The following is a 15,748-nucleotide window of genomic DNA, read 5'->3' as shown; positions in this document are numbered from 1 at the left end:
TGCTTCATTCAGAAAATTCATATTTTAAGAAAGAGAACTATTTTGCTTGATTTTTTTTGGCAAGGCAATTGGAGTTAAGTCTAAGAACACACAGAGAGAACTATGTTAAAGACCTCAAGATATGAGGTGTGTTGTAGTTCAGTTATTTTTCATTTGTATATGGTTCTTTGTGACCTCGTCTGGAGTTTTCTTGGCAAAAAATACTGAAGAGATTTGCCATTTCCTCCTCCAGCTTACTTTCTAAAATGAGGAAACTGAGGCAAATAGGATTAAATGGTTTGCCCAGAATAACATAGCTGACAAGTATCTGAGGCCAAATTTAAGCTCATGAAAATGGATCTTCTTAATTAACTCCAAATCTGGCACGCTGCCTACTAAGACACCTAGCTGCCCAATTTAAGCTGCAATTTGTTGTATTTTTCCTCCATTTTGAAAATTTGTTTAGTTTTCAACTGAAAAAAAAATGTTTCCCACCTCAGTTGCTGTTGAATTCACAAATAGGGGCTATGCAGAAGTAAAATTATGAGTTCAATCATCTTTACTTTTAATGCTTAATTAGAGAGGCATTTCATCCTTTTATTCAGCATCCCAACCTTAAGGAGAATGTGGCTGAGTAACATTATTGTAAATCTACATGAGGTTTTCACAAAGACAGATAAAAATTCAAGTGGATACTGAATAACCACTTGTTGGGTGTGCTTAAGGAATTGGAATTCTTATTCAGGTCTTAAAATAATAGAAAGGATAACTTCTGACCTCCCTTACAATTCTGAGGATCTGTGGTTTCTTGACCCATATCAGTAATGATTAAAAACATGAAGAATTATACTTGATAATGTATTTATGAATTGACATTTGATAAGTATTCATCTGAGAAGTTTCAAATGCTTGAAACCTTTAGGGTCTCATTATCCCATAGCATTTTCTAAAATCTTTTCCAAGTGATATCTAGGGATAGTGAACTATATAGGTCAGAAGTTATTTTTATCATCCTCTCCCAAAAAGTTTCTATTTAATACCTTTCTTTAAGGTACAATTCTTCTAAATAGTATCTAAAAAAATCTTAACATTGTTCTGGATCTTTGGTTGCTTACAATATTCTTTACTCTGGTTCCTTGGTTCTAAAATAGCAATGAGTTTACTTATTTCAAATAATCCTTAAATTAGTAGATTTTGCATTTTCTAAAATCTTTTCCAAGTGATATCTAGGGATAGTGAACTATATGGGTCAGAAGTTACTTTCATCATCCTCCCCCAAAAAGTTTCTATTTAATATCTTTCTTTAAGGTACAATTCTTCTAAATAGTATCTAAAAAAATCTTAACATTGTTCTGGGTCTTTGGTTGCTTACAATATTCTTTACACTGGTTCCTTGGTTCTAAAATAGCAATGAGCTTACTTATTCCAAATAATCCTTATATTAGTAGATTTTTATTCTTTACATCTTCTTTCCTGAAATGTTTTTATTGTTACTCTCAAATCTAAATAACCCTAAATGTTAGAACTAAAATTTTCCCCCAACTTGGAATATCACAATTCCTTACCCCAAGTTTAGTACCAATGACTTAAGTCATGCTAGAACTTGAAAGCCATGAAATTGTCTGGAGTTACATTGGTTTATAGATTTATTGACATGATCTTCAATTTCTTGTTGTAAAATGATTATTAATTTAAAAGGGTGGTCTTAGCTATCACCCCCTTTGAGTTCTTTTCTGCTTCCCTATATTTGTTGGTATTTTCCCCTTTCCAAAATTATTTCATATTTATTAATCTGAGTATATGTTTTATATTCCAAGAAGAATGTAAGCTCCTTGAGAACAGGGAATGTATCATTTTTGTTTCTGTGTTCCCAGTACAATTTATTTGAACAGAGGAAGCACTCAATATTTCTTGTATTCACTTTAAATTGTTACAGGAGCAATGTCTGCAAATTTTAGATATTGAAATATTTCTGGAAGATACATAATAATGGGGCTACTCACAGTCCCTTCAGGAGCATTGTAGATAAGGATAGTTAAAAACAAAACAAAAAGGAAAAAACAACAACTTTTCTATGTGGTTTTAAGTGGGATAATTTTATGTGAACTCTCTGATAAAGAAAATATCAAGTTTATGCTGAAGTATTAATTTTGAACAAAAGATGAATCCCCCTTTACCCCCTGCAGGCAAAGCCAATCTAGTGTGTAATACTTTAAGGATAGGAACGATCCATAGCTATTTTGGATAAATTCCTTCTCCCTTGAGGGGATGGGATATCTTCCTTTATAATTTGAGAGGCTTAATTAAAGCCAAATATTATTCCCAGGGAGGTGTCACTCCTTAATTGTTTGCATTTAATACCATTTCCCTATAATTGTTTTGTCACCCAGATACTCTGTCATTGTATTAATGATGGCTTCCATCAAGACAGACCTTGGCTCCTTGTTACTTTGGGTTTCCTGGGAGATAAGAGTTGAATGAGCATAACTAGGTTTAGCTCTGATATTTCTGGAGTTTAGTAAGATTTCCAAGTACCGATGAGTTTTATACACCAGTATGGCTTTGCTTGTTCTATTTTGAAGACCACTTATTTATGAAACTATACTAACTTTGACAATTACCACTATCCTCAGGCAAAGGACCAGAAACCCTTTATGCTGGACAGAAACTCAACGACAATGAATGGCACACTGTCCGGGTGGTGAGGAGAGGAAAAAGTCTTAAGCTTACAGTGGATGATGATGTGGCTGAGGGTGAGTTCAATGTTTGTGCTTTTTAAAAAATTCTTTTTATTTTTATTTTTTACTCTTTCTGTTCTTAAATATCTTTTTGTCTTTTGGTGTTCTTTTTTTTTTTTTTTAAACTTTAATTAGCTTTGACTGGCCCAGTGGCACAAAAGATCCTTGAGGGGAAGGACTTTCATTTTGACTTTATAGCTACAACTACTAGCCTACTTCCTTGAACATAGTATGAACTTCATTCAAAACTCCAATCAGTCATGAAGTATCTGATAAGGACCATTAAGTGCTGTGAGGGTAGTAAAAGGAATGTATATTTTCTTTTCTCAATGAATGTCCATTATTGTGAGGTCAGTACAATTAACACAATGAAACAATTAGTGAAAAACATTTTTGTAAAGATAAAACTATGTATTCAGACTAGGAATGGCACTAGAATTCAGAAAGAATGATAGATATGTGATACAGTGCTTGAAAAAGGCTTATAAAAGAGAATCATAATGTGACCTGCTATTTGGACATGCTCAGACTAATATTTATTTGACTGGGTCTCTCAATTATTCTGTTGGAAGGATGAGAGTCTGAATACTCACTAGAAATCCTGGGAGTTATTGTCTTGATAACCATGGTAGATTAGTTCCCTGCTGCCAGAAGTCCAACACTCACTTCAAAAACAGACCCAGACTCTTCCAGGACTGTGAAGACTATAGGATTCCCAATGAGTGAATATGCCCTTATTGCATTCCTAGGGCAATGCAAGAAATCAATGACCTTTATATTTCCATGCATCATAAATTTGATAGGACATCAAGAATCTGTCTAATCTAGCTCCTCTCATTTTATAAATCTTATAAATGAAGAAACTAAGGCTCTGGGAGATTAAATTATTTGCTCCAAATTAAAAGGAGTTATTTAAACTAAACTTTGGAGAATGGCCATTATTGGGTTATAAAGGAGAGCCCTTCTGAATGACATCCCACATTCTTCCAACTGATATTTATCCCATCTCTCAGCAATGATCTAGAAGTGATATTAAATTAGGTTCTAGACCATACACTGTTCTGGATCCACAGGCAAAATATTTTGAGGGGAGTTCTAAATTGTAAAGGGAAAAAAAACCAAATCAAGAATAAAGACATCTTTATCAGGAAAACTTGGAACAGAAATAAAATGTAATGGAGTGGAGAAATGTGGTGTTTTTCTTCTTCAAAATAAAATGGTTCTCTTTGGGAGCAGGTTTCTCGGAGAGGTTTTCTGGAGGCAACCTTAGTATCAGTTAAAAGTAAATAATCACCCAAATGCAGCCAGGTGCTAAAAGTTCTAATCTTTTATTGTCTCCAATATAGCCCAGTTAGTTTTCTTAGAGGCCTCTCTCTCTCCTTGGTTCTAAGAGCTCTTGCAGATTGTCCCTTGCTTCTGCCTCTGCTTTCTTCAGCCTCCAGCCAGCACCTCCTTGCCTGGGGCTGGGCAGCTTTCTGGAGAGCCTTTCAGACCAGCTTGGTCTCAGTGGGGGAAGTGCAGGAGCCCAGCCACCACAGTGCTGTGAGATGAAGTGAATCTGGTTGCACCTCCGAGAGAAGGCTTCTCCTCAACTGATGTGATGCTCCCCTCTCTAGTCTTTTCAGCTGAACCCCCCGAGAGAGCCTCTGTCTATTTCTTATGTATGATCTCCTCTGAGAGAGAGTGGGATTATGGCTTTCTCCCAGAGTGCTTTCTGGCCCTGAGAGCAGCAAGGGAGGTGTGAATTCAGATATCTCATATTAAACCCTGAAATCTCCCAAATGTGTGAACTTCAATGAGTACTTAATGAGTTTCTCAGTTCCACTTAGTACCTTGTTTCTTCTGACCCATAATATCTAAAATCAGATCAATCATACTGAACCATGCTAAATTAGATAATCATTGTCTCTATCAATTCTAATGACTTAACAGTTTGTAAAGATTCCAACAGGGGAAAAACTAAGACCTGGGTTATAGTTGTGGCTCTAACACTAACTCAATGTGTGACTTTGGGCACTTGAAATTATCTGAGCTTCCTCATCTATACTGTAAAATGACAGAAGCAGATGATTCCCATCCCTAGTCACCGGTCTTGCATCACTAACAAAGTAGTAAAACTGTATTTGTTTTGGATATTTCAAGTCAACACATCCACAACAAAATCATCTCCTTCTCTTATTCCAAATGACCCCAGTTCCAAACTTGCTTATTTCTCTTGCCCAGTTTTGCAGCTTTGGCACCCTTCTAAATTCCTCACTCTTATTCATCCTACATTTTCAATCAGTTGTCAAATATCTGTTCAATATGTCTTGTGAATGTCCCCTTCTTTCCACTCACATAGCTACTACCTTAGTGCATCTCTTACCTGGACTATTATAATAAATATAATATATAAATTATATTATATATATATAAAATATAATTTACTTACATATGTGGTATCTCCTCTCACAATCTATCCCTCACAAAGCTGACAAATGAATTTTCTTTATTTCTCTATAGAATAAACTCTGCTGACTCTCTAATACTTCTAAGATCAACTATTAACTCTTCTATTTGGCATTTAAAGCCCTTCACAATCTTTCTTCAGCCTACCTTTTCAGACTTATTATAGATTACTGCCCTTCACTTACACGATAGCCTAATTGAAATGGCCTTTTTACTATTCTTCATACATTGCACTGAATCTCCAGGATCTTAGATTTGGCTGTATCCCATAGCATTAGCTCTTCACTTCTGTTCTCTTAGCATCTTTTGTTTCTTTCAAAGATAAGTTCAAGTATCACCTTATACATGAACCCTTTCCTGATCTGCCCGCTGCTGATGACTTTCTTTCAAAATTATATTGTATTGTACCCATTTAGGCATGCATTGTCTCTCAGGACAGGGACTTTCATTTTTGTTTCTGTAACTCCCATCTGATTTGAGTGATTGACACATAATAGTTATTTAAATACCTCTCCTTGACTAACTTATTGTTTTTTGAAGTCCTTTACAGTGATAAGACTGAGAAAATCTTTATTTGTGCATGCAAAGAAGTACTTCTGTGCTTTTTGAGTCTGGACCCCCAGAGAGAGAGAGCAGTCAGCTTCAGAATATGTTCCTAAGTGTGTGTGAAACTCTACCACATAAGAAGAGGTTGTACATGAGATGGATTTTCCTTATTTTGAATGACTTTCAATTAAATTTAACAAACAGGAGAAACAGCACAAGAGTGGTAGATAGAATGCCAATCTCCTCTGGGCAAATCACCTCACCTCTCTGCTCTGGGCAATTCTCTACCACTATAAGTTACAGAGAAAGTAATTGCATTGGTAGGAGGTTTTTAAATTTTAATTTAATTTAATTATTAGTTTTTAAAATTCCAGCATTGATGAAATCACAGGTCCTGTGTCAATGTAGCTAATGAAAATAGTCTCTGACCTCAAAGAGCTTTCATTCTGTTGGTGTGAGTTCTTGGCCAAATTCAGCTTTCTGAGACTGGTAATTGGAAGCAAAAAAAAAAAAATAAACCATTTCAAGTGGAACCATCTGTAAATGTTTTTCAATTTAAAAAAGTGTTCTTCATGAACCCCACTTCTGGAATCTGGGATTTCCCCCAAATCATCTCTTAGCAGCCCCATTGTTCTCTCTCAAAAGGCATGTTCCTCACCAGGGACAAATTAGTTTCCAAAGGAAAGAAATAGTGAAGGAATTAGTCCAGCCTAAGGCTACTTGTTTTGGAGGAAAACATTTTATTTTTATTAAGCCTGCAGATACAAACTAATTCTTTTTACTCATAACTCTTGCAAAGCCTAGTATAAATGATACTAAGTCATGTAGTGAGTATCTTTTGCTTTTCTAGCATGTATAATAATTATTAATAAAATCAAAACCATAATATTCTCACATGATTATAACTCAGAGTCTCTATGTGAGTGGTGGAACCCTATCCAGTGTTTTAGGATTAAGTCTCTAAACACATGTGCTCTTCATCAGCCCCTTCCATTGTGGCTCTCCTATTTATAATTATAAATATGCATGCCTCAGTAGTTATGACAAGTCATAGTTTTATATTATAAATCAGGAATTTTGAGTAATTTAAAGAAATAGGTACATCTGAAAGCAAATCTATGTACTCTTCAAAGAATTAAACCCTTTATTGATTTTTCCTGATATCAGGCGCCAGTTCATTTTAGCCATACTCAATTCCAATGGGCTTGAGTAGACACAGTGACAAGCAAAGAGATGTGTATAGATGACCTAATATTTTCCCATTCAAAATTCCCACTAAAATACCTGTTTCCACTTGACTGTTAATCTCGGTTTACCATTTTGCTTTTGTTATCCTTGCTTTTCTCTCTAAACTAGAACTACACTAAACCAAAATAAAACCAAATCTTGCACTCACCTGCCTCAATTCACTGTTCTCCCTCACTGAGTCACCGAACTTATTCTCATAAAGATTCGTTTCACCTACTGAATATAAATATCTCATGCATATGTCCCTAGTTACATGGAAATACTACTATAAAAAGTAAACAATTCTTTTTTTCCTTCAATTTGTTGAAAATATAGAGTATGGAATGGGGTAAAGCACACGAAAATTCATTGTGAGTAATCAAATAATGAATTTGCCATTCAGTAATTGTGAAGTCATTTTTGAGAAACTCAAAGGAAGGAAATGATTTTCACTATTTAGACCAGCTCACTCCATCATAAGCTCAGTCATTTTTTAAAATACTGAGCCACTAGGTGGCAGTCTCATCCTAATGCTTTTCTCCAAAAATGTGACCTTGTCTTTGTGTAGGAAGATCTATGTGTTTAAAAAAAAAAAAAACAAAAAAAAAAACCACACTTTTAAATAAGCAGCTACAGACTCCTAGCGTCCACAATAATGCACAGTCCCTCCCTCACTATTTTTTATAGAAACACTGAAATAAAGGTAATTATAAATTAAATATTCGGTTATCCCTAACAATTAAAAATTATTGCTAAACCATGCAATGCCCAAGTCATGGAGTAATTTGGTGTTTGAAGTGAATAGAAGTTCTTTCATCTTTAGTCTATTCAGGTCTTACTTTGTTAGTGAGAGAAGAATCCAAGTGTGAGCATTAAGAAGGTCTGGAAAATTAAAAATAATAAATTATTTTGTTATGAGATAGTCTGTTGCTTTAAAAAAAACCTAAGGATTTATAAAATTAACTTATTAACATAAGTAATAAAGTTAGGAAATTTAAATTTGTCTGTCTCCTCTACTCACATTCCTCCATCACTATTCCCCACTCCACCCCCACACATATTCTTCCTAGATTATTAAGAAATGGTTTGTTTCCTAATTCTGTAGTCTCTACTAACAATGGAAACACCTTGATTTCAAGGGGTTTCCAATTGATTCCCAGAAATTTTGCAAAGAAAAACAGGATAAACGATTATCAGTAGAGTGTGTTGGTTTGGCAATGTTCATAGAAGCCACAAAAAAAAAGAAAAAAAAATTGATATTGGTCAAGCACTGCCTCCCTTGTTTATTGGTACTCTTAACAGTTAAGAGAAGGGAAGATTTCATATTGACATTATTTATACCTGTGTCATGTCAGCAGCTATAGAAGTAAAATGTTACATGGATCCATTCCTGATGAAATCCAGGAAGGCTGGATCTTGTTCCTGACTTCTTCCTAGAATGTATAGACTGATGGAATAAATAGATCTGAAGTATTGGATTTCTGTTCATCTAGATTAGAAGTAGATAACCCAGCTATTGAATCACATGGAAGGAAACCGGAAGATATTACATCAAATCCTTAACAGTAACCACCAAATACCACTTTTAATGCATAAGGTATTGCTTCTGTGTCCTCATGTCATAGCATACATATTCTACTCAATTCTTTTTCTACAAGACAAGCCAGGGGGCAACTAGATGATTCAGGGAATAGAGCTCTGGTCCTGGAGTCACAAGTACTGAGTTCAGATCTGGTCTGTTATCACTTACTAGCTGTATGACTCTGGACAAGTCACACACACTCCTGGCCAGTGCCAAATCACCCATATCAATTAAGCCTCTGATTCTATCTTGTATAGAGTTATTTTCAATTACTAGCACCAGAAACGGAATGGAAATAGCTGCTTCAATGACTGATTCAATTGTTATCATACTTGAAGAAAGACTTTCCGTCTTTGCTATTAGCTATTGTATCATAATCCTATAGCTCCTACATATAGCTCCTATAATGAGAATATATGAGTAATTGAAAGAAATAGAAAAATCTGAAAGCAAATCTCTGTACTTTTCAGGCAAGGATGGGTGTGCAATAAATCTTCATTGTCCTTCCATTGCCATAGTGATGGGGAGATGTGCCCATTATGTCCTCCAGTCCCCTCTAGCCATCCATACCCATCTCCCAGTGGATGTTTTGCTTGTGATGCTTTAGGACCTAATGATGGAAGTATTATCTAACTTTAACCTGGAGTTAATGGGAGTTAATTTTTTATTCCCACTCATGTTACTGATACTGCCTATTGACCCTATATTGAAAGGCAAAATAAAAATATAGGGACCTTCTAGATGTATTGATTGACAAAATCCATGTCACCTTCTCCCAATGATCTTATGTTAATACCATTAGCTAACACCACTAATGGAACAGATGTTCCATCAGAATGTAGTTTTTACTTTTAGTCTAAATAATGCTATGTACACAAGAACTTTCCTGATTTCCCTAGTTTCTAGGGTTGCCTCCAGCTCAATTACTTTATGCTAACTTTGGCAATATATTTTATTTATATATTTACTTATATGACTGCATGTTGTTTCTCTCAATAGAACATAGCTTCCTGAAGGCAGATAATCTTGTTTTTGTGTTTGAATTACAGGCTAGAAATACTCAGCCTTTGAGAATTCCCAAGACTAATTTGAGATAGGGTTTCTCTTCCTTTTGACATCTTTGACACCTCTCATTTGTTTGCTTTATGAATACTTTAATAGTTCCTCAATAGTCACCTAGTTTTACATGATCTTTACCTATCATCTCTTTGCCAAACTTGATCCATATTGGAAGTGTATTCCAAAATATCGTGAATTCTAGAGTATTCCATCTTTCCTGTGAGAGTTTAAAGAAAATCACATAGGATCATAGATGTTCTGGGCAATTATAACCAGCTACAAAGACTTTTAATGCCTTCTTGGTTTCTTCATGATACCATCAGCAATTTACTTCCTTACATTTTAATTTGATGGAATTATTTTTTGTTCATCACTGGAGACTAAGGAAATATTTAAGAAAATAACATAATAAATTTACATTTATTCCCACCACTGGATACCCAGGACCATAAGATTAATTCATCATGTATTGTAACTTATCAAATCTAGTATAGATCAACCTTTCTTAGTTTGATTTCAAATTTGCCTTTTCCCTCTTCTTAGCTCTCTGACCATCTTATTATAACTCAGCAATACTGAGGGGTCTATGAAAACAAATCCTTGTCATTAAGTCTGCATTTGATATATAGTAACATTTTTGAGAGTAAATAATTTTATGTTAGGACTTAAAATAAGATATGATGAGTTTCTGGGATGTTATGAAAAAATCAGATATTACAATGATATATAGATATGTACATGTAGATAAATGTGTGTCTGGAGTGGGATACCTAAATTAACTTTCTCTCTCTCTTACTATCTCTGAGATTGGAGGAAGTGTAAACATGCAATTTCTTTAATACAGGAGAGGAAATCCCCTACCAATTCAGCTTATGTACTCTTTTTAATTTATTTGTTTATTTTATAATAATAGTTTTTTATTTTTCAAAATAAGTGCAAAGATAATTTTTAACATTCTCCTTTGCAAAACTTTGTTGTTGCTGGGTATGATGTTCTCTTCATTCTACTAAACTTCACTTAGCATCATTTCATGCAAGTTTCTCTAGGCCTTTCTGAAATCAGCCTAAACAATTTATATACTTTTGAGAAGTTGGTGTCACCTATAAATTAAAGGACTTGCTTAAGGTAACTGAGTTAACATGTGGCAGATGTGACGTGAACTGTTTTCCTATCTCTAAACTCAGTGCTCTATCCACTGCTTTGGACTGCCTTACATTCTTTCTTCAATCATAAGATTCCCAATTATAGTGCTTATTGTCTACAAAAAACAATAATAATAAGCACCTTTTATCTGTCTAGAACTCTCAGACTGATAACCAAGCTCAGGTTATCACTGGATTTTTGAACAGAATCTTCAACATTAAGTACTTACCATTGGGACATTGGAACTTTTTTCCTTCCACTGAGTTCTGTAATTAAACAGCGATCCCTTGAAGGCAAGGACTAGCTCACTCTTGTGTTTAGATTTATAGTCCTACCACAGAGACCAGTGCCTGACACATAGTAGACTTAAAATATTTTAAAAATTAATAGTTTATTTAAATACATCAGTTCACACTATAGCTTCTCTCTCTACCTCAATATTTTCTGGTTTCTACTTTCAGCACAGAATTTTCCCTGTGATGTTATATGGCTATAAATCATAGAACACTATGATCTCAGAAGAATTAAAATCACAAATATTGTAGCTCAAAGGTCAGTGGAATAAGGCATGGCAAAAATAAATAAATTGAAATATATTATGACCATGACTCATATATAAGATCTGTGTTTCCTTCTATTTCAAATGTACAAATCTTCTGGAGGATTTTTCTTTATAAAACTACCTTTCCCCAACTCACAGCCTTTAAGACTTCCAACATCTGGTAGATCAGAGCGTCAACCAAGCTTAGAGTTGAAGGGGACTTTAGAGTTAATCTTGTCCAAATACTATATAAATCATTAATCCTTTCTCCATTGTCCCCTAAAAGCTGTCATTCAACCTCTGCCTAAAAACTTTGACAGGTGCTCATAACCCCTGACAACAGTCCATTCCACTTGGATGGAACTGTATTTCTTAAAAATTTTTTACCTCGTGTTATGATAAAGCTAGGAGGCTCAGTTGATAGGGAACTAAAGCTGGAATGAGGAAAGTCCAAACTGAAACCTGGCACCAGACACTGAGAATATGACTTTGGCCAGATCACTTAATCTCTGCCTCAGTTTCCTCACCTGTGTAATAATAGCACCTATCTCCTAGAGTTCTTATGAGGATCAAATGAGGTAATATTTGTAAAATATTTTGTAAACTTTAATCACTACTTAAATGTTAGCCATTATTACTATTACTATTATTCTTTTAAAATTACTATCATTAGTTCTAAGTCTTTGCCATTGAACCTAGTTTTTCCAGCTGGTTATAAATAGAATAAATTTATTTCCTTTTTCATATCAAGACCCTTTAAATATTTGAAAACTATCATGTCTCTTAAAAGTCTTCTGTTCTCCATGCTAAATAACCCTTGTTTATTTGATAACATGACTTCTACCTCCCTGCTCTTTTTCTCTTTTCTGTACATATTCCGATTTGTCATAATTTTTAATAAATACAGTATTCAGAACTAAACAGAGTCATTTAAATGTACTCTGACTAAAGCCTCCCTAATTTTATCTTTATTCTTCTAATAGCACAAAATGGTATTATATTAGCTCTTTTAACTGTCCTATCACATTGTTAATGAATTATAGTAAACTTGTAAGTCATTAGAACACTGAGGATACTGGCATGTTATTGTTTTCCAACAGCATCTCCTCTGTCCCTGCCTCATCATCTCTGTCCCTGCCCTATTATCAGTGTTCTACAATTGTGTGGTTTATTTTTGCACCCAAAGTCACACCTGTACAATTACATTTAGATTTATTAAATTTCATTTTAGTTTCAACTTGCTGTTCCTAGATTTAGAGAATTTTTAAACTCCAAATTCTGCCATCTTATTTTCTGTAACTTACTAGTTAAAATCATATGAAATTTTAAAAGAATTTATCTAAGTCACTGATAATAATGTTGAATAGAACTTGGCATAGAACAAAGCTCTGGGTCCCTCCATCAGAGATAATTCCTCTCTATTAATCCATAATATAAACATCTTTTAGGTAGGGTCATTCAACTATCACAACATGCTTACATCTGAAAAATTACAATTTGAAATCCCCAATTTTTCTACCAGTTCTCTCATATACTTCCAAACAAAGTATCAAAGTCTAATAAGTTTTCCTCCAGATTGAAAACCATTTTTATGTTTTAAGATAACTACCACGTCTCCTATTCAGATTAAACATCCCCAGTTCCATCAATAAGTCCTCACATGACATGATCTTGAGGTCTTTCTCCATCTTGGTTAATCTCCTTTGGACACTTCATTTCATCAATGCCATATCTAAAATGAGACACATACAAGAATCAACATAACATTTCAAGTGTAGAGAAATAGTGATGCACAAGGACTGAACACAAAGGTACTGTCACTTTTTTGTTCCTGGAGGCATTCTCTATTATCAAAGCCAAAGATTATATTGGAGTTTCTGACTTTCATGTGATACTATAGACTTATATTGAATTTACTATCAGCTAACCTACCACCACTTGATCTTATCAAACATGATATTTTCTTGCCATGTCTCTTCTGTCTTGAATATCTGAAGTTGGTTTTTATTCCTGTTATTTATTCATGTTAAACTTATTTTTAGAATATCTCACTATGCTAATTTGTCCATATACTTTCAGATTTCGACTCTGTAATGTCATTTGCAAATTTATTATTCGTTTTATGCCTTCCTCCAAGTCACTGATTGAACTTTTAAGAAGTCCAGAACCAAGCAAAGATTCTTAGAGCACTTTGATAGAGATTTTAGATTTGACATCATTCTATTAATCTTTGGGTCCCAGTCATTTGGATAATTCTAAATTTGTCAAAGTATGCTACTGAAAAATCTAACCCACATTTCTCTATCTTAAATATGAGAAACAGTCAAAGTTTCATTAAAATCTCTATAAACTGCATCTATAACATCTTGCCTCAGTTTCCTCATCTGTAAAGTGAGCTGAGAAGAGAATGGCAAACCATTCTCTGTGTGATCCTGCACAAGTCATTTAATCCTATTTGCCTCAGTTTTATTATCTGGAAAATAAGCTAGAGAAGGAAATGGCAAACCACTCCATTTATCAGGAGAACCCCAAATAGGGTCACAAAGAGTCAGATGTAACTGAAGAAAAAAGACACCAAACAACTGAACAACAACAATGAAAAGAAATGATCTCTTTTTCCTGAAACATGTGTGTTTCAAATATTGAACAATAGAAAAGAAATTTAAGGTCAGGGCTAACTTGAAAATCAAGTGTGTTCTGCCTCTGTAAAACAGGTTTTTCTAATATAAATTATATAAAAGCCAGTCTTTGGTCATCTTCAACTTATTTCATACCTTTAATATTCCATAATACTTGGTACTTAGAAGGAGGAATAAATTGAATCTGGAAATGGAATCTGATGTAGGCACATTTTTTTTTCTCTGTGGCAGAATGTATATAGCAACATGTAGGATTTTAACAACAAAGTCAACATAGAATATTTGAGAGTGAGACTCAGTTCTCACACATTTTAATAAGTAATTCTCTAACCTAACATACCATATTATAACAGCACAGAAAACAAATTCTAGAATTTTGCCAAAATAATTTTCATAATACTTGGCATTTAATTAAATTTTTTTCTTTTTTTTCTTTTGGCACATGAACTCAGAGCATTATTCATAAGTACTCTGTAAACTTGAAAGTGATACATATGTGTGATTTATAATTATCAAGCAAAAAACAACACAAAACAAAAACTATGTTTGCAAGTTTTTGAGTGGTTGTTTGGATGTATAATGGCAAGTAATATTGATGACTCTATAAGGTAATAAAGCAATTATGTTGGTGAAGTTCCTTAAAGATTTGAAAAATGCAACTGCACCAATCTTTTAATAGAGTTCTAAGAATAAAGTAACTAAATATATTTTCTTGATATTCAGATGTTTCTTATTTGAGAATTGCAATGGAATAATGGAAAGATCCTCAATTTCATTCTAAAGGTTTGGACTTAAATCTGACCTAATCTATAAAATAGAAATAACAATACTCATGTATTCTACTTTACAAGTTTACCAAGTGAAACAAATACTTAAATAGCAATGCACTATAGGACTGTTGATGATGAGGATGATTGTGATGATAGTGATGGTGGTGGTGGTGGTGGTGGTAGTGGTAACGGCTGCTGCTGATGATATGAGAAGTATCAGGTGGTAAAAGAGAATGAGTTAGTCTTGAAACTCAGAAGACATATTTAAGTCTCACATTTGACACACTCTCTGCATTTAATGGACAAATAACTTCTCTGTGCTTTACGTGTTCTCTAAGACTCTAAGTTGAAGTGAAGTTGCAATTATATATAGAATTTGCTCATTTGGGAGTTCATTACACCAATGAAATGGCAGGTCCAGTTTCTCATACATTATTATTATATTTTAGCTATATTCTAGAGTCTTTGTATAGTATTTCTAGACTTTTTGTAAGATCACCTGGTGGTCAGAGAAGACTGAATAGAGAGGAAAATGATAAGGAATGAAGCTGAAGAGTAAGAAAGCCTCATGAAAAAAAGGATATGAAGAATATGAGGATTGTGAAGTAGTTGGAAATTGAGTTTTGAGGAATGAAAATTTGAGAGGACTCAAGAATAAAAAGAGATACTTGACAGAAAATCTTGAGCTAAAAAAAAAAAAAAACTTGAGTTGTAGGACAAGGAAGGAGATGGTAAAGCAAGTGAAAGGAATTTAGGTGCACCTGCCAAATTGCTAATGAGTTTAAAAGAAAAATGAAAACTCCAGAGTTGAAGATCCACATGAGCATTAGATATGATAATTATAACAGATGAGAGAGAGGAGGCATAACTACTCAAAGCTCATTTTCCTCTGCTTCTCTGCTAAGGAAAATGATATCTCAATCAGAAAGGAATGAATAAAAATGGCAGATGGTGACTTGAAATACACAAAAAGTGGGATGATAGAAAAAGAGCATCATATTGCTCTTGAAAAGTTGGGGTTAACTAAACCCAGATGAAGTACAAGACCTAGCAGATGTGATTGTGAAACTACTATT

The 15,748-nt window shown here is 34.1% G+C and overlaps 1 protein-coding gene across 25 annotated transcripts in view; it reads left to right on the top strand.

The window, feature by feature from the left end:
- Nucleotides 1–15,748, top strand: part of NRXN3 (neurexin 3) — a 2,067,316-nt gene that overhangs the window by 971,832 nt on the left and 1,079,736 nt on the right. For all 25 annotated transcript variants that reach the window (XR_007950618.1, XR_007950617.1, XR_007950616.1 and 22 more), the window contains one exon: nt 2,613–2,732. Coding sequence is in view for 22 of the 25 variants with exons in the window: in XM_051977495.1 (XP_051833455.1) it covers nt 2,613–2,732 (120 nt within the window). In the remaining 3 variants the exon portion in view is untranslated. The remainder of the gene's footprint in view (nt 1–2,612; nt 2,733–15,748) is intronic.

This window comes from Antechinus flavipes, chromosome 2, assembly GCF_016432865.1.
Source record: "Antechinus flavipes isolate AdamAnt ecotype Samford, QLD, Australia chromosome 2, AdamAnt_v2, whole genome shotgun sequence".
Classification (NCBI taxonomy): Eukaryota; Metazoa; Chordata; class Mammalia; order Dasyuromorphia; family Dasyuridae; genus Antechinus; species Antechinus flavipes.
Note: the sequence above shows the minus strand (reverse complement) of the source record. Positions and strands in the feature narration are given on the sequence as shown.